The sequence below is a fragment of the Salarias fasciatus genome, chromosome 13 (assembly GCF_902148845.1).
Source record: "Salarias fasciatus chromosome 13, fSalaFa1.1, whole genome shotgun sequence".
Classification (NCBI taxonomy): domain Eukaryota; kingdom Metazoa; phylum Chordata; class Actinopteri; order Blenniiformes; family Blenniidae; genus Salarias; species Salarias fasciatus.
In genome coordinates, this window is record NC_043757.1 from 7570342 (window position 1) to 7595249 (window position 24908).

The 24908-nt window shown below is 43.3% G+C and overlaps 1 protein-coding gene across 1 annotated transcript in view; it reads left to right on the top strand.

Annotated features, from left to right (window-relative positions):
- LOC115399244 (DNA nucleotidylexotransferase-like) overlaps window positions 1-24908 on the top strand; it is a 65092-nt gene that overhangs the window by 2859 nt on the left and 37325 nt on the right. The window contains exons 2-3 of the mRNA XM_030106524.1: window positions 6220-6394; window positions 10744-10854. Coding sequence (XP_029962384.1) covers window positions 6220-6394; window positions 10744-10854 — 286 coding nt within the window. The remainder of the gene's footprint in view (window positions 1-6219; window positions 6395-10743; window positions 10855-24908) is intronic.

A 24908-nucleotide genomic window follows, 5' to 3' on the forward strand; every position in this document is an offset into this window, starting at 1 on the left:
ATTCTGCAAGCCGACAAAACTGATATCAGCTGCAGCTTGATAGAACACCGCCCATATCTGGTTTTACACAAGTTATAGGCACACAGCCTGGAGCATATGGTCAGAAATACACACACACACACACACACACACACACACACACACACACACACACACACACGCTTCTCACTTCTCTAAATTGCAGTTCTGATACCGGTGAACATGGATCCAACAATCGACATGAATGTCCTGGATGATTGTTGAACAGCATTAAATGTTGTTTTGCATTAGACACACACACACACACACACACACACACACACACACACACACACACACACACACACACACACACACACACACACACACACACACACACTTGTTTTGATTGTATCATCTTGGCCTTAGAGAAATAGGGACATCCTGTTTTGTCCATCGGGCTGACTGACGGGTCTGAATATAATGAAACTTGATTTCTGAGCTTTGGATATTGATTCTGAGAAGAAGAAGGTTTTGGAAAAGGCTGCATTTGTGGAAGACTATCAAATCAGTGATAAACAGATAAACAGACGATCACATACACACAAGCGTTTCGCGAAGAACCTTGAGTGGCCAGGCGGCACAGGCCAGGTGATCACAGGAATCTGTCGACCTTTACATTGAAACAGTCAGTTTTTTTTAGTGCGAGGCAACAATACAAACAATGAAATTTTAAACATGTTCAAGAAATGCTATGACCTTCAGGTCAGAGCATCTAAAGTCATTCAATCATGACCACCAATGTTTCAGTTTAATGCTTTGATTCTAAACATGCAACATAAAAGGAGCCCAATGGATTTATTAGAAAGACTTAGAGCATCATACAAGACAGATAAGGCTACAGATAGCAAACAAAACTGGACTCAAACAGAAGTTTTTCAAAGAGAGAAGGAGGTCAGAGCAAAATGCCACCACATCCAGTCTTTTAACTCTTCACCTGACACACTTTGGCCACACTCAACCGCTCAAGAGAGAGGAGAAAGACGGAGACTGAAACACCAGGGCAGTAACACGTCTGCTATTCCTCTAGCCAAACAGAAAAAGCCAAAGGCCAGGAACGGCAAAAATACAGTAATATCAGTAAAAAAAAAAAAGTTTGTTGTGATGCTGTGAATATATTTACTCAAGATTTTAAAAGATACAGCATTTTTTTTCTAAATTTCTACAGCATGGACTCCTTTACTGAAAGAGTTGAGAAGTTTTATCTGCTTATCATTCCACCACTCAATGAACAATACATGTTTTGTGCTCTTGTATGTCTTCCCACAACTGAGCTATGTTTTATTTTCTGATGGAAAGTAGTAAAACAAAATATAACTTTTATTTATTGATTTTTTTTTCATTTTGTTTTTCAAAATGAGGTTTGTAATTCATTTCAGTTTTTTGCACTCTTTTACAAGAAGTAACAATTTTCAATTTTAATTGATTCTTGTAGATAATTAATGAAGAAATTGACTTACATATGTTTATCCAGCACAACTGTTGAAAGGACATGCATGCAAATGACTAAAGACTGATGTTGCTGATGCTGAAGTAAATTATTAGTTGCGGATTTTGCACACAGTCCTACTCCTATGTTAACCCTGCTTCCATCAAGCAGTCTTTTCCATCCGCTGGGCCGAGAAACCAGCTCTCATCTGCTTCTTGCTTTAGATCCGTTAAGCTGAATTCCTGTTTCATATGCAGACGATGCCCGAAAGCTAAGAACCACCTCTGCTTTGATTCTACACACACCTCCCAACAGCCTCCGTCTCAGTGTTTGGTGTGGCAAAGAGCGCAAGGGGAAGTAGGTCGACCACAAAGGTCGGTGTGCTCTGCTTCGTCATGAGGCGTGTTGACAGACGCACTGATGAATTCACGAGCGGACCGCCCCACCTGGGAGCAAGGCAAAAAGCTGTGGTGGCGGCGCCGTCCACGAGGCTCTGCACACATCCAGTAAATATGGACGCCACCGTGGGCGTAGCTAGCTTGTAGCTCGCTGCTAAAGCCTGCTGGCTTGCGCCAACCTTTTTGCCAAATTGCTCATTATGACCACAGATGTTCATGCTTTAGTGATCATTCAGTGGATTTCCTTTTTGCTGCTTGTTTCATTTTGTGCACTATCATGCCGTGAAGTTTCAAAGAGCTTGACTTCCCTTATTCTCTGTACTTTTCCATTCAGTCCTTGTGCGATCCTGAGTCTGCTTCCCCTGGCTCCCCCTGGTGTGTGTTCTGGAGTTGATCAGCCCCGCCCCTGATTGTTCCAGCTGTGTATTGTTTACCTCTCCTGCGAGTGCGTGTCGCACCTTGTCCTCCCGTCCGTCCATCTGTCGTTCTTTCTGTTGATCTTCCAGTAAGTCTTGCTTTTCCCGCAGTCTTCGCACCGCCATCTGTTCCCGTGTTTGGTTGTTATTTTGTTTTAGATCTGGACTCTGTTTTTGTTCTAACGCTTCGCGTGAGATTTGTTTTTGAATCGGGATCTGGATTGAAGATGGCTTTTGTGTTTATCCAGGTGTCTGTGTTTGGGTCGATTTCCTGTGAGGCTGACAAGTGTCTCTGGAGAGCCTACGTACGATAGCTTTTATTATATCCCACAGTGTCAAAACCATGTCTTTTGTTTTTATGTGTAGAGACATGACTAACAATTAGAATTCTCCTGTTTGGTGAGAGAAGACAACTATTTGGCAGTAAATCTGATATTCTTCATGTTTTAGGTGTCTGTTTACATGAGAAAAACAGTGAAAATGCAACTTTTTGCAAACTTTCCAACTCTGGCTCAGTGCTTATGGGGGAAGGCGCAACTTTCCTGAAAAACTGCGACTACACATGCACACCATGGCACAAGCAATGTCCAGAATTTCATGCCTCCTATTGTCCTGGGACTTTGTAGTTTTAGCGTTGAGAGTCACTGTAAGAGTAATCCAACCATCCAACCAGGAAGTCTCATTTTTAATGTTGAAACACACTGCATACAAACTCACTCAAAACCACATCTCAACGTCCACCTTTGATTACCGGTATTTATTCAAAGTTTATTAAAAAGCAATTCGGAATCATAATAACACACTTTGTTGACTGGATATCAGACCCAGCGTTTTATTCTGAAGGCTGCTTTTTATGCTCATCACAGTCGATATGTTTGGCTTCACTGTGATGTTTTGGCTGAAGCCCCACGATGCAGCCTTTGGGGAGTGGAGGGGCACAAAAGTTTGACCCAATATTTCTATTGGCAGCAGAATTAGCGAAGGCCCTCGAGCACTATATGAATAATCAGACACTTGACATGTTTTACGATAAGAGAAAAGGAGAAAATCTGATGTGAAAATATTCTAATAATAACCTTTCGACAATTATTTGGCACAGCTCAAGTTGATAACAAATAGCCTGTAGACAGGAGATAAAAATGAGGGTAATTTATTCTTCATTCAATGGGGCCTTTAGGAATTATTTAAGTTATTTGATTATCACAATGCATGGTCTTTTCTTTAGTTCCTGCAGTTACCATGTGCATCTCCATGAGGAAGAGCAGCTGAAAAAGTCAAACAGAGGAAACGCTGCCATGCTGGGAAAATCTGTTCTGGACACACTCGGCCTTTGATCAGCTTGTTGGTTTTCACTTTTGGAAGGGAAAGGAGGGTAGTACTGACAGGAACAGGGCAAGAGAGACAACTCGAGAGAGTTCTCCATATCAAAGCCCATTGACTTTAGCCCGTCCTTGTGTCTGGGCTCCGAGTCTCACTGATTCTGGGAAGCACAATCTGGTGCTGGACTCACTTTCTTGCTCATTTGCATGTCAGTCTGCCGTTTTGCATTCTGTGCAGCTCACACATTCAGATAAGCTTCCAAAAATTCGTGGAAAGATTGTATCTAGGTAAACATTGCTCCAAGAGAGACTTCTTTCCCCCTCCTCTCTTATGATCTTCAGTCTTGTTCCAACATATCAGCTCAACCCCTCATGACTTGAGAGGGAATTCGTCAGCCAAATCTCTGTAACTGTGCTTCGGCAACTGTTCTCACCACAAGATTTTCAAGCTTTTGGAGATAATGGCTGTGTTGTTTAGATATCTCAATGTTCCTCCCTGCCAATGCCTTCATGCTCAGGAGGGATTTTTTTTTTTTTCAAACCATGAACTATCATTGGCCGTACTAGTAGAAGACAGAGGCTTAGTTTTGACTATGATCTGGCCAATTAGGCCTCAGCCTGAGCTCTGCCGGGACCTTCCTTAAGGAGTCTTTCCACTGATTTACTCCCGCCGGGAGGGGAAGAGGAGGGGCATGCTGAGGGTAATTATGCACGGCTGGGCGCCCTGATTGGGTACGGTAGTTAGATGCAGTGGCAGGAAGCAGAGCAGAGGAGGGACGTGATAAAAACTCTGCTCTGAGTGTCTCCGCGGAGATGAAGGAGGCACCGGTTGAGTGACTTCAGCTATCAAACGGTGGAGAGAGGCACCGAGGGTGTGTGGTGATTGTTGTTTACCCTGTCGATCCCAGAACAGCTAAAGCAAGGCTGCAATGCCGAGATCCGAGCCGCTGTGTGAAAGCTCCACTTGCAACCGTGCAGACCCCAAGATCCGACAGATTTTCTAAGTTTGAGCCACTTAATGAGACCTTCGATTCAAATAATCCAAGGAATTGCAGCACATTCCAGGATTTTACTTTTGCAAGGATTCTCAGTCATTCAGGTCAAAATGTAGGCTGGAAATGCATTGAAGTGATTTAAGAGAGGGAAATTCAAGAAATGTAACCAGAAGGTTTCATCTGAAATAATGACTGGTAGAAAGTTAGAAGGCGTTTTAGAAGTTGAAAGTTGTTGAAAGTGGAAAATCCTTTATTAGTCCCGCAGGGGGAAATGTACACTGTCACAGCAGGAAAGTGACAAGAAAAACAGAGAACACTCCTATAAATGATAAATTAAAGACAAAGCATATGTACAACATAAAATCTGAAGAACACAGGGATACTGTCCACTCAAAAGTTAAAAACATACAAGAGTTTTGAGGGTGATGGGCCAAACTGTGAATTTTTGATGGATAAATAACTGAATCACGACATCTGTTGGTCACAGACCTGTAAGGTTGGTATCTAATGGCCTGGCCTTTGGACGATGACTGCTGAAGGTCACATCTTACATCTTTCAGAGCTTAAAAGACGTGCAGCCACATTCGACATCTTATAGCAGCATTTGTCAAAGTGCGTCTGAGCCACAGCAGGATGGAGATCTGCTCACTTTTGTGCTATGATCAACGTCAGAGTACGTTTCATTAAAAGCTAGACCACGTCAGGGTTCTGCAGAGTCCTGCAGAGTCCTGCACAATGTAATACATAATGGTTGTAATGTTGTGACTAATTGTTGTGTACATCTTGTCACTCTGAGCCCTTTTAGATAATTATTCTGGTCTTATATCTTTTCAGCAGAATCAGCTTTAATGATTAATTTCCTCATTTTTGTCTGTTTTCCTAAATCCATCGACTTTAAGGCCTGCTAAAACATATTTTCTTTTTCAGTTCCACCAGCTTTGATCACATTTTCTCTGCAACACTCCGATTTACAGCATGTAACTCAAAATCAGAGCCAGAAGCAAGAAGCTGCGCCGCTGCTGCGGCTGATAAAACCACACCCATGCTGTCCTGATAAAGTGAACTAACCAACAAATAAATAATTCACCAAGTTCTCAAAAATGTGCAAATTGGTGTTTATTTATCATGAATATTCAAATTTCCACTCAAAACTGAGTTTTTCTTCTTGTTTTTAAAGTCGGACGTCTCAAGTGACTTTATTTTTTCAGGATTTCAAACTATTTTCCAAATGCATGTGGTTTAAAGAGTCCAGGTGTTGTGATATGGTGAAGGGTCCAGTTATAAAGGATCCAGTTCCTACTTTGATGAGTCTGGATCTTTTTACATTTGTCAGTCTGCCTTGGTAAATAACACAAAACACTGTATTAAAGAACGCCGGTCAGGTTTAACTAAAAGCATTGTGTAAGTTAAAAAGTGGAAAAAAAAAAAAGTCCAAAGGACCTTTTTTATTGAGGATGGCAAGATTTAATTTTGAAAAATCCCAGACCTGTGTGAAAGGTAAAAAGCCTTCTGAGTCACTGGATTAAAAATCACAAATCATAATTAAAGCACATGCATCTATATTATACTGTTATGCATTACAGAGTCAGGTCTGAAAACTGCTTGACGGCGCTGAACAAAGCCCTCCTTCTCTCTCGCCCGCAGCGATGCGGTCACTCACGTGGTGTCTGAGGATTGCCAGGCTTCATCTCTTTGGACGTGGCTGAGAGGACGCGACGTGAAGAATCTACCCGCCATGCATGTGCTGGGCATCAGCTGGTTCACTGACAGCATGAAGGAGGGAAAACCTGTTGCTGTGGAGACCAGACACCTTATTGAGGTGTGTGTGAGTGTGTGTGTGTGTGTGTGTGTGTGTGTGTGTGTGTGTGTGTGTGTGTGTGTGTGTGTGTGTGTGTGTGTGTGTGTGTGTGTGTGTGTGTGTGTGTGAGACATAAAGCCTTCAGAAATATCTACAGATAAAGGGTCAGCACTAGATGGCACTAAAGCCAAGCAGAGACTATGAGCAAACACTGTTAGTTAACACTTTTTATGAATTTACAGAGGAGTCCTCGGTATATTCTGCTGCTTTGCCATGCATATATTGCCTCTATTGTTTTTCTGTCTGTATTTCTATAATGTCAACCCTCCCCCTGACAGGTGGCTCTTAAAAAGAGGACACATCTCTGCTCATCGCACCGCATTTCACCTCGCTGATAGCAAGAGAAACATCCTCCGTATTGCGTGGGAGTGTCAAATGAACCCATCAGCTGGATGTCAGGGCTCTGAGCGGCCCGCTAACAGAGACGCATACGCAGGCTCGCAGACGCTCGCATATTTTCCCCCGTGAACGGTGCTACCGGGGCTTTCCAACATATGGATCCAAAATAAAGAAATATGTTGTCTTCCTTTTCCTTCCACAACAGGGACTGCAGGAAAAAAAAAAGAAAAAAGAAACACTTTGGTTAGCTGGAGTCCATCGATGTTTCCTCCAGACAGCCTCAGATTGTAGCGGTCACAAGTAAAAATTGCCATTTTACCTTCCCCAGAAAAAAAAAAGCATGCATCCTGTGACTGCATCATTAGCAGAAGGACTAATGATGCCATGCTGACATTTATTGACCCGTCTCCCCCGGTAACCACGAGCAGAGCCCACCTCTGAGCTCGTTTAGTCACGCAGCCCCTCAACCAGGTAACGCGACGTGGCGTTTATGTGCGCGCCGCTTCCAGTAGATTGTTTTTTATGAGTGATAAATCCATTTAAGGAGCTACCATGTACAGATAAAAGATTCCCCAAACGGGTTACTTCTCGGGCGCATTTGCCTGCGGGCGTTTCATGATAGTCTGGAGATGCAACGTGTTTTACCATCATAAATATTCTACAGCAAGTCAGGGAGGAATTTTAAGTATTAAAGCCATTGAAATGTAATATTTTCCATTAGTTCTTGGTTTGTGCAGAGTCTGTTCAGTCCGTTTAATCGGAGATGTGGCGAGATGTAAGAATAGTGTGCGCTAAAGGAGGGAAAGCAGAACTGATTGCTGGGGATTTGGGTTTTTACAACGCCCCTGCTTTTAACTCGAAGAGTCTAGGAGTCGAAAGGAAGAGACGAGGGAGATATTGAGTGGGCGTGAAGGGGCAAGAAGCTTCCCTCAGGAGGTGGGAACCTCGGTGACCTTTGCCCCGCTTGGTGGCCCGAGAGGATTTCATTAACTCACCTGTGTGCACTCGTTCGCCTACGTGAGGGGAATTAATGCCGGGGGGGGGGGGGGGGGGGGGGGGACAGTACAGGAGTGGGCCAGCTCCTCTCTGGCGATGCGTTGAAAGTGCATCAGATGTAGTCTTGAGTTCACCTTTACTGAAAGGAGCCATTCAGATGAAGATCTATTTTGAACAGAAGACACATTTTTAGAGTACAATGTCATGCAATTGATTTCTTACCTCGTCCGGTAAAGGCAGATCTGCCTGAGAAAAGGGCAAACGCAGAACGATGAGCTACTGCTACATCTATCATCAGTTTTATTGCAAGGAATCAAAATCAAGCACATGTTTTTGGACTGTGGACGTACCACATTTCAACTCTGCACAGAAAAGCCCCCGAGCCTGGGGTGAACCGAGGAAAGTTTAGCTTTGCGGTGGGAGTGCTACACACTACAACACTGTAATTAAAACCGGATTTCCCAAGGCCAGCCGTACTGTTGTTATATAGTAAATTGAAATGAGTAACTGAAGCTTGTTATTTTTTCTCTTAGATGAAAACAGTTGTGCAGCTGCTGTCTCTCTCTGCCCTGTGCTTCAGCATTAAAGGTGCTGTAGGCAGGATTTTGCTAGTCAGTGCTAATTTTTCTGTGTTTTCTTTGGATTAAATGTTAGAGTACCCATTGATAATCCTTTAGGAGTGTAGCATAATTGCACTACCGCGAGGGCGCAGCGTTTCCATCTGTCTCTGTTCTGAGCTGAAAAGGAATCTCGACAGCTCCAGGTATCTTTGACCAATCAGAAGAGCCCCTGAGGCTCTATCCTGATTGGTCGAGGGGCGTTCGTCGCACGTTCTTGTGGGAGGGGCTTAACTTGCGTAAGGGCGTGATGTCAGAGAAAACAGGACAGGATTGGCTGTGCTGGGTTTCAAATCGCCATCTTAGATGGGTCAAACCTAAGCAAGATGGCGGAGATGCCGAATCCTGCCTACAGCACCTTTAACTAAAGCTTTTGTCTCAACATTGGGTCATGGCTGAAAGATGGACATAGTTGATGAAAGCTGCAGAATGGAGTTTACTCTAGAGATATTCGGGCCTCATTCGTCCAAGAGACACTCACAGTTAGAGGTGTGGAAACACCAAGATGCTGCATTTGCACTTGAAATGTTGTGTAAACGGAGACTAAAACTCAGTCAAGTCACAGATTTAAACGACTTGCTGAACTTTTTGAACGGGTGAGTGTTTCTAACTTGAAAACTCTCGTTCAAGAAAGGCATTCTGGCTAATTGGTTCAAACTTTTGCTACATTAAATAGCAAACTGCTTGGAGAAATGAAGCGGCACACAAGCAAAGGTTGGAAAGGGAGTTGGGTGGGAGATCAGCCTGAGAGCTTCCACATGGTGATCATAACTGGGCCCAGATGGGGGGGAAATCAACCCCTGCATGCTGATGCACAGACGTCGTCTCTGTGGGCCAACAATCCCATATTGGATTAAGTAAACGGCCGACGAGGAGCCAGCCCACTCTTCACCGCCTGTTGTATTCCGATGGAACACAGTTAGCGAGTTTCTGTGGCAGTTGTACTTTTTGATTGGCAGAAAAATTGTGCCGTGAAATGTATTCAAAGTTATTTCTTTCTTTTTTTTTTTTTTTTTGAGAACAGAAAAGGCTCCTGGCAAAGAATAAATGATGAACTTTTTTTTTTTCTTCACTCCCTCACTGATTGATTCAGCCCAGCAGTGTGAGAGGTACCAGCTCTTTTCATTATCTTTTTTGAGGCACCTCTGTTCCTCTCGCCGCTCCGGTCCCAGCCAACACTGCGTCGCCGCAATCTCTCCATCTTCCTCATCCTCCTCTTCTCCCTCCCATCCTCTCAGGATCACTCTCCCACCCCAATCCATGGGTAATTTTATGGACACAATGTTCCCTTTTGTGATGTCTAATTGTCTGCAAGAATATTAATATTACATTGGTAATCCTTTTGACACATATATTACACATGGGGAACCATTTCTTCATAGAATGAAAAGGCAATTTACAGGAGGCAAATTGGATGATGGCAAGCAGATTTGCAATGCCACGGGTTAGCTAGCGTAATGGATTTGGATGCCACCAGACTGTGAGATGAGTGTCATTAGCCTGTTGCCCTGGAGACGCACAGTCATAAAAATAACTTCTCCGAGGCAAACAGCTACATTTTTAAGTAATTCAATTTGAACTCTTTGCATTGTGTTTGTCAGGAACAGCCTTTCATGTTTAGCCCCTCAACAGTTCAGGATCAAATACGGTTGTTTCTTGATGTTGGTCCGATAGCGCTCCAGCCTCACAGCAAGATCGAGTCAGGGTTCAGAGACTTACTACGGAGTTTGCATGTTCTGTCCATGGCTTTGTGGGTCTTCTTTACACAGCTATGTTACCTGCCTTTTGTAAAGCACAACTCCCCTTCCAGTTATTGGATTTCCATTTTAGGGCAATCAAATAAGAGAAATAGTAAATTGTGTGTTCTTCTGAACAGTTTAATGCTTTTCAACAAATTTCATTTGAAATTTTAAAGATTATACTGACATTTTTTAAGTCCAGATGTCAAACACATTTAGTTGAGAGGACACATGCAGTCCAACTTCATCTTGAGTGGGTCAGACCGGTAAAATACTGGCATGATAACCTTTAAAATTGAAACTTTTAAGTTTTTCCTTACTGTGGTGCACAACCACACAATTACAAAGAAGAATGATGACACAAGGCCAATTTTAATGAAACCTTCAGGTGCAAAACAAAGAGAAATGTCCAAAAAACTTTTCCTATGCACATTACATTTTGGTTGTTTTACAAACTCACCCTGAGTGACGGACCGTTTCCTTGTCCAGTTTGTATTCGGGACCTTTGCCTGTTTCCCGTGAAGCTGGACGGAGCTCATCTTGAAGATGGATGGTCGTTAGGGTTGGACATGACTGAGTTCACATGTGTTCATTATTCTCCGGTTATGCCTCTGCACAGGACACTTCGCCCGCGCTGCCAGACGGTACTTCATCCACTCCCCTGCTCACGGTTTCTCAATACGCCTGCAAGAGACGAACCACCACAGTAAACAACAACAAGATTCTCACGGTAAGAACCCGCCACTTCAACGCCACTGAAAAAAAGAGCATCACTCCGTCTAATCTGCTCTGCTCTAATTAGACGGCTGGCTCGCCTCACTCACCGACACTCTGACACAACTCTTCCCCCAAAATACATTAACCTGCAAATGAGCAGCATCTGCAGCTGCAGCACTTTGGAGGCCCAACAGCTGACATGTGCGTGATCCCTGGCGCGGGGACGGGTTTGGCTCGGACACACCCCGGGGCGCCGCCAGCGCCACGCCAAGATGGCCAACGGACGTGACACTCCTTACAAGCGATGATGGATCCGTCCCTCCGCCATCTGGTGGGCTGAGCCGGGGGTGGGGGGGAACAGTGAGCGGCTGGTTATGGCGCCATTCTAGAAGGGTTAGCCTCAGCACCCCGCTTCCCAGAGTGGCAATGTAGTTAATTGGCTAAGGTGTTGATGAGTGTGAAAGAAAGAGAAGATGATGCCGCACCGACGGCGTCAATTAAGCTGCAGGTGCAGAGCGAGGATAAAAACAAGCCACTTCCCAACTTGCATCCAATGTATTTACCAAACCGCGGCATGCTGAAAGTCGTGACTCAAGTTCCAGCCTCAGAAGAAGAAACTTAAAGCTGTTTTGAAATGAAACCGACGAGAGATTCAGTGGACCTGACATGTCTCACGGAGTTTACAGGAAATCAAGCTCTGTGACGTTCAACCTCTTCTTCAGAAGTCTCTGAGAGATCTTGAAAATGCGAGACTGTCGATGCAGAATGATTTGGGTTTTGACATGGAGTCACCCGATAAAAAGGAGTGTGTTTGGATTGTGTTGGATTTGGAAAACCGACAGAAACCAGAAATCATGCAAACTTCACCCAGCCAACAAACACTACAGAGTTGTCTGGCTCTAAGGTCACAGTGATGGTATATTTCATACATATTGTCATTGATGCTGTATAAATAACACTGACTTGAATTGAGCCATGTCTGGCTGGTGGATCGTGTGTAATTGGTCTTGGCCTCAGAGTAATGTACATCACTTAATACGTCGTACTCGAAAGGGCAACCAGTGACCCCAAGATGGGGGAAGACTGCACCCTTCTGGAGTGCATTCAGGCATGAATATGGGAAATTAATTGTAATGTTCACTGCTACAACTAAGAAGAATTCATCACGGTCTTATTAAATTTATCTTTCTATCATTTTTCTTATTTATTAATTTAATTCCTGACGCATAAAACTGTGTTAGAGGAGTGACTGGAGCTTCTAATCTTCTATGTAATTCCAAACATGAACATAAACTTCTAGTAACTTGATATTTTGTGTTTTTTCAGACCAGATATTTTGAATAGTGCTGCTCATCATTCACATTCATGCCTCGGTTGCTTTTTGTGATCGTCTTGGAACCACTGTCTTGATGCTGTTTTTGTTCAGGAGTGTGAATTTAGGTATCTGGGATGCACAATCAATGTTGCTGCAAACTGATGGCAGACCGTGTGTGTGTGTGTGTGTGTGGAGACCTGCTGTTGAGGTTCTATGCGACCTATTGAGCGCGCCTTACCAGGGGTCTGCGACGCATCTGTTTTATAATGACTCTTTAGTTACTGGTGACTGCAAATGTTCATAATAAGCCAACACGTGCGCAGGTACTCATCCACGTGCACACACCCACACACACTCACATGTTTCTGTCCTCACACATGAGGCGGTACAGATGTCGCGGCCCCCCCACACGCGTCTCACCTCACCTGGGAAGGACTGCTGCTCGGTTTCTTATCCCCCCGCTCCTTTCCGCGGCATTAACTCCATAATTAGCAATCCCACTCAATTTCCCTATCCCCATGATTAACTCATTATCTCCACATAAAGCCACGTCAGAGGAGACTTTCTGATTACAGCGAGAGGTTGTTCCTCGCCGCGGACCTGAGACAGCCGTGCTCAGGTAACACCTCACCCGGGCAGGCAAAGCGCAAATTACACGAACCACCTGAGACAGGCAGGAAGTGTCGCTTCACACTTTGACTGAGCAGAAAAGTTGCTTAGGAATAAAAAGCAGCCGACCGACGGGACACGTGACGTGATGCCGCAGCGTGGCACTGCTAATGAGGCGTGAGTTATTGATCCACATGGTGGAGCAGTGCTTCATCTGTCCTGCCAGTGCGCTTGATGTAACGATGTAAATGTGAATCCAAAGCTAATGACAAAGCTTTTGAGGGAACGGAGAGTCTATCTTTGTCTTTCCGAGTCTTACACCGTGCATTTTTGTGCGCGTCCTTATTTGAGCTTCTGTTTCTTTAAGGCGCAGTAGGGAATTTAGGAGGTTGGTAATTATCTCCACTGTAATTTAGTTATCTATTTTAAGCAAACCATGACTGAAATGACCAAAAAAAAAAAGCAAGTCCTTCGAGCAAAAACTCATTAGTTTATGTAAATATTGCTTCTGACAATGGAAAGTATTTGGCGGCTGAGACTTTAGAGATTTTTCCTCCAATTATACTGGCATTATCAAACCATCAAGTCCCGTACAGAACTACTTTTAACTCGACTACAGACTCAGGAAAATTTCCACAAGCCTTTTGTGAGAGAAACACTTCGGTAATAGCATTTGATAAAATGTCCAAAGTTTTGAATGCCAAACAACACAAGTTCTCTTCAAGAGAGGCAAAACAAATCTAAAAATAAAAACTGAAAAATTGTCCTAAGTAACCATGAAAGACAGCTTCAACCACTGTGAAGGTCACAAAAATTGTAACAAAGTTTTTCATCCGCCAAGAAAAATTAGAGTTATTGTTACTAATTTATTGTAAAACAGTAACGGCCACAGTTCCATCCACTTTCTAAGGCATTGTTTAACGTAGCTTCATGGTGGGCTGCAGGGGATTTCGGCTGATCTCAGTAAGGCACGTTTCACCCCAGAAACAAATGCATGTAGTTAGATTATAGGAAGAAAGCAGAGATGGGGGCCAGGGAGTCATCGTTTGTCCAATCTAAGGTGTTTCGGCGCTTTCTAACTCTGCAGGAATCCTTTCCCAGTCATCGATCACCGCGTTGAAACACTCCGTCTTTTCCTTTGTCTCGATGCTCTGCCCCTGATTAACACATTCCTTTCTTAAATGTCTGGGTAATCTCCAGGTTCCATCAATTCTTTGTTACATCAAATGCAATTGGGTTCCAGAGGCAGAACATGCTGGACACACGAGTACGCCTCCCACGCGTTTCACAGCCTCTATTCGCCGATCTATAAACAAACTGATGCACCACAATCACTGCATTCTCTTCGTCTTGCTCGACCTTGGTCCGTGCAGTCCAGTTTTTTTTGGCGTTTGGTGTGTGATGTGGGCTCAGAGCAGCTCTCAGCATTGTTCCAAATCAGCTTTCTCGTGTCCTACATGGTGCTTTCAGCCTCTCATTGAGTTTAAGTTAATCCTTTAGGATTGTGTTTTTGATAAAAACAGCTCTGTTATAGAAAGTGTATAAAACCACAGTGAACTGAAGAACTGTTGGTTGGGCTCTATTCATGCACATAATCATTAAAAAAACCCTACTTTTTTCTGCATGTATGTCTATAATCTTTCAGACTTTTGAAGAACCTTTTTTGTGAAAATGTGATCTGTGAGAATCCGTTGATTGGCTCTTAATTGCAGAGATACTCTAAACTCAGCCTTGAGAATAGTGGCGTGTCAGTATTTTTCACCATTACTGGATGCTGCATTGCTGGATATATGGATTACTGCGGCTGCTTCATGGATGTCGTCAATAATATTCTCTCTTGTTAGTAATTCAGATGTTGGCAGGCTGTAGTTAATGAATGGGTTCAGAAAGATGATCCGAGAATCGGACTCCTAATTCTTTATAAGCCGATAATACAACACGGAGCATGTAATCAAGGTATTTGTCCATGTGCAAAATCAAACACTGCTATCTGTCTTTGACCATCTTGTAAATCTGATTTGAGCACAGATTAGTCCATTACTGTGTACGTTGGTACATACAGTGTCACAGTCTCCTAGCAACCACGACAATACATGTTTGTGCCCTAAATAGGAAAACCCAACATTTACACATGACTGGAGAAACCCAGCCTGGACTCCAGCAGCTTTTTTCACAGTTATTCAATATTGATACAACTTAAGGAGCTTTGCATAATGCACCCAGTAGCAAGTGTGCCAGCAGAGGGACAACATATAGACGAAGCGCCATGCAACTTTAAAAAGCTTCCACCAGCATTTAAACTGGATTCTGATGACCTATTGAGTTCCTTAGAGCTGGGATGTCAAACATAAGGCCCGCGGGCCTAAACCAGCCCGCTACAGGCACCAATCAGGGCCCCTAAACAACACCAATCCCCTGTTTACACGGTGACTTTTTGGATGTCTGCTTGAATGACAATGGACCCCCGAGCCACTAAACAAACAGATATTTATCATCACAGAAACTGCGCCAACCTGTGGCCTGGCATACTCCATCATTTTTAGTGTTTCCTGCCGTTCCCTGTAGGAAACTGAGATCAATCCCAAAACACTGTAGTGTAAATGTCAAAGTTTTCTGAAACAGAAATGCAAAAAAACAATGTGTTTTTAGTTGAAATGTCAAGTAAAGGGGACCTGAAGCTCAAGCTTAGATACTGACAATGCTGCAAGGAAAGATTGCTACTTCACTGGGAAAATGCAAACTATTCAATATAACAGTAATTATCACATGTATTCTACATTTAAATGTTAAATTTTAAATTTAAAGGGGACATATGCTTTTTTCACTTTGGTGAAGAGTTTCTTATAGCAGTATGTTTTGCCGTAGCCTCATTATGACATTTAAATTTGAAAATTGTCTGTTTCCTCCCTGTCTTGCGAAACCACACGTTGTGAAAATGCCTGCTGAAACGGTCGAGTTTGAGTTGGGTCCGTTTACCCTGAAATAAGCGGATTTAACTCCTCGCCCTGACTGTGGCCCCACCGTGTGTGTGTGTGTGTGTGTGTGTGTGTGTGTGTGTGTGTGTGTGTGTGTGTGAGAGAGAGAGAGAGAGTGGGCATGGACAGACGCGTTCAAGTGCATACCGTAAAGCAGGCTCAGAAACAGTCTGTTCTGAGGAGCGCACGTCAGAGTGACTTTTTAGACCGCTGAAACTCTGAACAAAGGATTAATTTTGGGCGAACAAACTTAAATACTATGTTTTTGGGGCTTCTCAGACCGATATGACGTAACTGAAAAATAGCATAATATGTCCACTTTAAGGTAAATATGAAATTGGGCTGTATGAGGCTCCTGAGCTGAAATGATGACCCACTTTTTTTAGGGAAAATTGTGGAGTGAGTTTTAAATAGGGGACCTTAAACAGTATGAGATACCATTTGTACGAAGATGTGTTGATGTTTTGTGTGTGTGTGTGTGTGTGTGTGTGTGTGTGTGTGTGTGTGAAAGCAGCTGTTGTTGCTCATTTAAATTAAACTCCTGGCTTGTACGTCACCAGAATTATTTTCAACGAAAAAGTCTGGTGCGGAAACTTTCATGAGAAAAGAAAATATGCCATTTGAAAATATAAAAATTACTACAAATGCCTGTATAACCCTTCTCTCCATTAGTAATTGCACATTACGCAGAGAGAACAACTTGCTTAGAAAGAACAAAAAAACGACAGTGCATTATTGTTGCTGATTATTCACCTGCTTGTAAAAGCTTTCATTCAACACGGAGCAGAAGCAGCGAGGCGCATAAAAGACGTTGGATTGTAGAGGAGGTCGGTCGGTTAATTTCTGATTGTGAAGCCAGTCTAGGTGCGATGTAAACATGACGGAAGTGTCAAAACATCCAACGCTATTGAGGATTTCGCACAGCGTGTGTTTGCAGATGTACACACATCGCCAGAGTGTGATCTGTTTCAAAAAAAATTTAAAAAAAAGCAAAGAATTGCTGAATGGTTTTGAGGCCAGCGTCGGAATGAATGGACGTCAGATAAATAGTTATAGTCTGCCTTCATGTTTTTGTAAAAATCTGTGGGAAAATATTGACGCACTGCAACCATAACGGAACATAATCAAGTGTGTGTGATTTCATCATAAAAGTCTGAACGCTTCTAGAAAACATCTGTCAAGTCGATCTACCTTTGACAGTATCTTTTAGAAAAAAGAAGGTAATACTTTGCGAATGATGTGCAGCGCTAATCAGGAAACGATTCACTGTGCTGCGTTAAAGAGATTTGTTTTATTCTGTCTTGTGGTGAAGTTTTAATGATTAAACATGGATGTGAAGTTTCATTCTGTTCACCCTGCAGTAAAAATAACAGAGTAGAAGGAGGGACACATAAAACCAGAGTGAGGATGTATTCACCCATCTCTGCAAAGTAAATTGCATCCTGTTTACAGCTCATGGCACAGAGAAGACCATGTTGTTTCAAACTCCTAATCTCTTCCCCAAATATGTGTTTCATGGAGGGTTTGAGGAGCCAACAGGAGCAACTGCTTGACTGCTGATTTTTAAAAAACTCAGCTCTGGACGTCAGCAGAGACATGGCAGCTGCTTTATCCATCTATTCTCCAGGTAAAAGTCTTGAGTCAAGACTAAGCCTGGTTCTCTGGCAGGTTTTCTTCAGTTTGATCTTTGTATCATTCTTCAAACAGGTTTTAACGAGTTTAGAATGTATTTAAAATGGTTTTATAAAGTGTCGGACTGGATGTAGACTGGTCTTCTGTAGTTCCAGACTGGTTTACACTAGTTTTCTATAGTTTCTATAGTTTAGTTATATATGAATTTAGACTGGTTCTGTGGTTTTGGAATGGATTTAAGCTGCTTTTCCAAGGTTTTGAGTAGCAGATTTTCAGGAGTATAGATTGGGTTTAGCCTGGATTTGTCAAGGTTTTGACTGGGTTTTCATAATTCGTCAATATTTCAGACTAGGCTTAGACTGGTTTTCTGCTGGTTTTGTTCGGGTTTATGCAGGTTTTCAGGAATTCGTACTGGGTTTTGACAGTTTTTCTGCAGTTTTGGATGAACATGAAGGCAACACCAGAAGCTCTGAAACTTGTTGGCTTTTCACTGTTTGGTTTGCAGTTTGGCTGAAACTTGGTGAGTGGGAGTGTTTTTGAGTCTGTGCATCAGCTGTCACATTACCTCCTACAGAGCCGAGTGGTGTAAACATTTCAGTTAGTACAAGTCACGTCTAGGCAGACAATTACGGAATAACAGAAGAAAAAAATAAAAATACCCCGAATATTGGTAACAAAAATTACACTTGTTTGCACAGAAAAGTGGAGTTTTTGATAATCAGCCAGTGATTAGTTGGTGCTTGGTTGTTATTGTAAGAAAGATATTCTAAAAATCCCTCTTTCGCGTGAACAGAAATCAGTAAGGTTTATTATTAAGTTGGTGATTTTAATTCAGTGTATGCTACAAAACTTTTCATTTAATGATTTAAAAAAAAGAACTCTGTTCATTAGGGATGCTTCAGTGCCATTATTGGAAAGTTGCTAAAGGTTAGTCTTCATATTGGTACTTGTCCTTTGAAAAAATGATATTGGTGCATTCCTAATATTCAGTACTTCACTCTGCATCTAGAGTACATAAATAAGAAAACAGAATGAGTCGGTATTATCAGGGCTTTGCTGTGTGAGGTGGTGGAGTCTTTCTTCCTCCTTCCATCAGACAGCCAGAGGAAGGAAACCTGCAGTGATGTTCAGGAAGGAAGGAGCATCCGGAGGAGGAGGAGGAGGAGGAAGGGGGTGCGGTGTGGCATCCTCGGCATCATCTCGGCAGCGGCACCCCGTGGAGGTGTCAATCACGCATCCCTTCACTCCAGAGCCGCGCTCTGCTGATTTATTCATCCCTCTCCGTCTCCGTCCCTCGACATCTCAGCCCGTGTCTGTCGTCCACCGCCCGAATCCCACCTGCCTGTTTTTTTTTTTTTTTTGTTTTCCAGACATAACACCTTTCCCCCCCGCCCTGTCACACTGTGTTCGCGCTCACGCCCCTCGCCTGTCGTCGTCTCGCTCTCTCCGAGCCTGCTAAATTCTCTCCTGTATTTACAAGAGGAGCTTACACCCGCTCGCTTTCATAGAGGAAAAAAAATCTGCTTAGCCTCGAGTCTTGCTCTGTCATAATTTCACCGTAAGCCTGACGCACACCGACATGAAAATTGACATTTGTGTCTTGGCTGATTGACAGGCGGCCTCGAAACGCTCGCCTCTTATCTTGCACAAAAACACACACACACACACTCAGCATATACGTACATAGACTGAGAGAGAAACATGGAGGAGAACACACTGACCGGACTAATGAGTGCATGGGGAGAAAGAGTGAGCGGACGGAAGCGGTCTGGGGAGAAAACAAGCTAAAGGTCCTCAATTTGTTTCCCTGCAGCACAACTTCTCCGATGTATCGATAAAAGAAATGCCACGGATGAGACGACGGGTGTGAAGAGAGCGCTGAACCTTAAATGTATCAAACCGATTTCTTCCTTCAGTCGGTCCGGTTAACTTGAAGAGGCTCACAACAAACACTTAAAGGATCAAGAGATAGATCAAACTGCTGTGTTTGTTGCAATTGTCTTTTGTTTTGTTTTTTTTTCTGGAGGGTTGGTGTAGTGGTTATCACTCTCCCCTCACAGCAGGAGGAGACCGGTTCAATTTCCTACTTTGGGCCATTCTGAGTTGAGTTCACTTGTTCTTATTGTGTATTTCGTGTTTTTTTTCCCCCTTCCTGCTTATTCTAAAGGCAATTTAAACTCACCAGTCAAGCTAACGGTTGTGTTTTTGTACTTTGAGGTGTGAACATGAGCAGGATCGTGTCCCTTTGGCCCTATATGTGATTATTAACAGGTTGTCAGATCTGGAGCCTTCAAGGCTGTTGCTGTGTGTAGCTTCCACAAAGAGGCTGTGCTGAGCTGGTTTGTGGCAACGCGTGGCCTTCGCACGTCGTTTTCATATAGACTATAGATTAAACTTGATGGTAATTAATAAGCACTTGTACCGGAACTCGTCCTTCATCGGCCATACACAGCTTTCCTTTCACAGTGTAATTCTCCCGTGACGCGCCGACAGGCCTTCAAACATCTGACTTCAGCTCGAAGTGAAGTTTATCTCGTTTTCAGGGAGCTGTAACATTTATCCGAGTGAAAACACAACACATGCATACACCGACATAAACACACCTGTACAGGTGAGCACGCTCGCACTGGGGAACAGATGGAGAGAAAACCGAAAAAAGAAGCCGAAAATATCTGCCTTCTGAAAAATGAAGATCCAAGTAGAGAAAACAGCTTAAACGCTGCGTGTCCTGCTCCCGTCCAGTCGCCACCGCGTGAAGGCCGAGGGGAAATACTCCTCCTCGCTGCTGAATGTACGCAGACAGGATGGCAGGCGCATTAAAGCTTCCGTCAAGGGTTTGTGTCGCCGTCTCTTCATGTCTGCTCCAGAAAAAGCTGCAAACACTGAAGTTTCACTGTAAGAGCATATTGTTAGCAACTGTTTTGCTTCAGGAGTCTGAGAAGCTGTCAAGTCATTTGTGAAATATTTTTTGAAGACAAGAGGTCTCACACTGAACAAGCTGTGGAAACAAAATGTAACTTCTCTATTCCTAAAGTTAAAGATCTTTTATGAAATGTGCAGCAATCACGTTTATCTGATTCTTTTCTTTGTTGTACCTCTTGTGACCCATTTCAAGGTTTTTTTTTTTCTCTGACTCATTTGCTCGAATGTTCTTTTTCATTTTGCGTTGTGGAGGCGCTGCACTCTATCACTCAGCAGCTAAACAAGTAAACATTATTTCCAGCAGAATATAAACAGAACTGTCATCCAAATACTCCTGTTTACATTTAATGACATTCATGGTTATTTTTGATCCGTCACACACAACATGCACATAAATCAGATGTTGTATTTGCAGCCCTGTTTGCACAACAGTGTTTTCAAGTGAAAATGCAAAACTATGTCCATTTACACAACAACGATGCTTGGAGGTATGATCCCATCCGTTTCAGCGTTTGAGCTATTTCTGTGTAAACTGCAGGCAGCTCAGCTGGAACCCACTACCACACATGCAATTTTCAAAAATTCAACAAAACATGTTTTGACTTTTTTCACTGCCCTCCCCAAAAAAAAATCTACAAATATCAGGCTTGCACTTTATTGCAATTTGTTTTCAACATTTTTGAACAAAACAGTCCCATTTTTTGGGAATTGAGGTCGAATCCAAAGTGGTAAGCGACCCCGAGCGACGTCCACTCCTTCATCATTAGATATGGGACAGATAAAATCCATCTCCGGGATGTTAATAGAGTTAAAGCTCTTCTCAGTGGGTTCTCTGACCTCCTTTCATGGTTTCTCTTTGTGCATGCAGCGAGGCGGGCTGCTGAGCGGACATGACTCCCAGGCATGTCCGCGATAGCCGGTGGTGGGGGGTAAATCGCCACGCTATATCAATGTCCCCCCCCTCCCACCACCACCACCACCACCACCACCAGCCTTAACTTCTCATTAATTAGATGAACGCATATGTGGGGTGGATTTTCGAGCCCGCAGGACCGACACTACACAGCTGCTACGACAACATGACAGCTGACAATGCTCGCAGTGTGTGTGTGTGTGCGCGTGTGTACGCTTAATTGTGTTCTGTTTTTCCACAGGTGAGTTGTTGAGAGAATGTGACAGTAAAACACAGCTACTAAGCAATTAAAAAAAAGGAATTGACAACGATATCTATGAAATTTCTTAAGATTCGAAGCAGTGCATTTCGGGACACTTTCTAATTTCTTATCAAAATTAAAAGGCGGTCATGATTCTGCCTTCCTGTTGAACAAAATACAGTGTTCCCTCTTTGTTTTCATTACTTGATATCAAATTGTTGACAAGTGGATTAAAGGAATGGTGACCTACTGTACGGCTACAATACGACTGTTCAGAGTCAGGCTCATTAAACAGCAGAACAGAAAAACCAAGCCTTCAGTTCAGTTTAGGATTTCTGCAGACCCGGTTGCTGTTATCTGGCTAAACATTTAAAATATGAGTGAATATTGTTGCTATTCTTTCACAGATGTCCATGGATGATCAGATAACTCCATGAATGATGACCTTAAACTCCAATGTTGTTCAGCTGAACCGTTTTTTTGAAATGCAGCAAATTGGAGGAGTAACAAAGTTTGTCTTTCAGCGCTTACATTTTTTAAAAATCTTTTTGAAGACTTTCTAGTTTTACTACCTAAATGTGAAAATCAATAACTGTACTTTCCCATCCTCATATAGTTCGGAGGAACTTGTTTTAAGTTGTTTGGGGAGGATTCAGAGTTGTGGTGAGGGGGTCAATGATCCACACTGAAGGTGACGAATTGAAGAGTGATTCTGTTACTTTGATAATGACTGAATGGCCACATTTATTTTTTCTATATGACTAAAAAAAAAAAAACGTCCATAAAATGTCACAAGATATATCGTAGGCATACTTCCACTTGAGTGAAGAATGCAATTATTTTTCGCCAGAAGCCCTTAAATTAAATAACATGACAGTAATGGAAGGATTAGTACCGCTGGCAGCTTGATGCTAAAGACAGGTATAACAGCGAAAGGAGCATTAAGGGCATTTCTGACATTCCTTCTGAAGCCTCCGACCTGCTGCTCCCTTATCACCTCTGTGGAGTTTGGAGGTCGCCGTCGTTTCACTCGCTGCCCGTCCTCCCAGCAGCTTTCCACATTGTGGGAAAGAATGCATCTGCCTGCGCTTTCACTCTGCGAGAAATCCATGTCCGCCTCGACGTTGTACTCTGGGTAATCTCATTATGTTTGGATAATCCACATTTTGCAGTGTGACTGTTATTTATAGGGAGTTTGGAGGAGCCCTGAACCTCTGGTAGACACACTTCCACACACACACACACACAGCCCGCAACACATTCTGCTCGCTAAACACGAGCGCCAGACAAGTGTGGCCTATCACCTCCGTAGTAACAAGCTTGCTTTCTGTATTTCTCGCATGCTGCTAGGAGAGTCTGGCTCTGTGTGTGTGAGTGTGAGTGTGTGTGTGTGTGTGTGTGTGTGTGTGTGATGTAAAAGGGTCATTTCTTTCCCGTGTGCTGCAGTAAACGGGTCAGCGCGTCTCCTGGGTGAGCCGGACTGCAGTCTGCTGCTCGCTGACCTGAGGCTTGCTCGTCTGCGCGGGGGCTGCCGGCGGAGCGGTGACCCCACATGGCGGCTCGGCCCGAGGAGAGGAAGCGAGAGCAGGGTCGTGCCGTGAGCGCCGGCCCGCCGCGTCGCGCTCAGGCCCGGCGTTCGGCGTGTCTCAGCTGTTTCGGCGCGGCGCCGCCTCGCCGTGTTCGACCTTGAGGCTGTGTGCGCCGGCAGGCTGCTGTTTCTGCTGTGTGACATTTCACTGGTATCACTTCTTATTATTGTACTCCGAAACATCACCGATTCATGCACTACGTAAAGGGCAACGCGGCAACACGCTGGAGTTAACATATGAAATGTTGACCCAGATGAAGAGAAACAGACTCATTCCTGCTGGCAGAGAAGAGCCTGCAGAGAGATGCTGAGTGAAACTAAACAGTAGCAGCAGCGCCTTCATTTCATTCATGGAACTGTGTTACATGTACTTGATTACAGTTAGAGCGTCTTTAAAAAGCGGTAGAATTGTGCACGAGATACAAATTTTGGGAAAACAACCAGTAGTCATGTCAGTAAGCGGCCATTAACTGATTGCTATGATAACCTTAATAAGAGGTTTTTAACTGTCACAAAAGACACAATGAAGCTGTATCCATAACGTCTGTGAGGAATTTTGTGTGCGTGTGCATGTTGGTAGTTTAACTCTGTTATTGTGTTTGTGTTTTGGGTATCTGTTTACATGAAAACTGTGCTCGGAGTCACTGCAAAGCCTGACAGCCTGATAAACTGATCTGTAAAAATAAAGGTGCAATAACTCATGCAATGCCTACAACACAGACTGATCTGAACTATTTAGAAAACTGTTTCTGCAGCTGATTTAGATGCTAAGAGGAAACTTGGATCTGTCACAAGGTTTATGCCACCTTGTAATATAAATATAAAAGAAGCATTGCTGTAGAAAGGAAGGAGGCATAGCAGAATGAAAGTCTTGGCTCCATCCATCTCTTCTTTTTCCCACCATGGTGAAAAAATAAAGATTAAAGATTCCCTAGTGAAAAAAAGACTGTCAGCACACCAAGAACGAGAAAAAGTAATGCCTGATCTCTTGAAATGAATTTGCTAAAAGCATGAGGAATATAGCCAGTGAAGAGATTTACAGTTTAATTTATGGTAATTGGAAGAAAAATTAGTCTAATTAAAACTGTGCAGTACAATAAAGCACAAACTATTTAAGATGAATGAAAACAAGAACAATGCAATAATCCTTCTTATCTTAATCTTTGTCTTTCTTGTGGGGAAACACAAGCAGCAACGCATTATCTTGACGTATGTGCTCGTGGGATATTTCTGTGAGGTTTTATTTGCGGCATTTCATTTCTCTCTGCTTGCTTGTTTTCGAAGCTTCACGCTGTTGTTCAGAGGAGAACAAAGTACACCTGCAACTATATTCCAGATTGCTCTGATTTACTTCTGCATGAGTGCCTCTTTTTTAAGTGCCGCCTATTAGAAATAATGGTCACTCCGGTATTGTGGGAGCCACCCGCTGCTCTCTATTCCTCCACCAGCCGCTCCGTCTCAAAGCCGTTTGAAACGTTCGTCATAACCCAGAAAGAAAGTGGTACTTTTGTGGCCGACGAATAGCCGTTAGCGACGGGCGCTCAACTTTTTTTTTTTTTTTTTTTTTTTCCCCGGGTTGACATGTTTTCCTCCACTGCGTTCTGCAACAATAGCTCTTCACTTCGGCGGTCCGGCCCGACGCGGCGCCAGACGCTCCGCCGCCTGCCAGCACGCTCCGCCGTCACGAGGTGTGACGCTCAAGTTGTCTCGTCGAATACTTTATTCTCACTTCATTCTCTGCAAGTGCAAAATTAGACTCTGAATTGGAAAGCTGTGGGAAAGTATCAACACAAATGCAGTTATTTGTTCTTTTTTGTCTTTTAACACCAAGGGAAAATTAAACAGAATTTTAACAGCTCAAGAGACAATAAA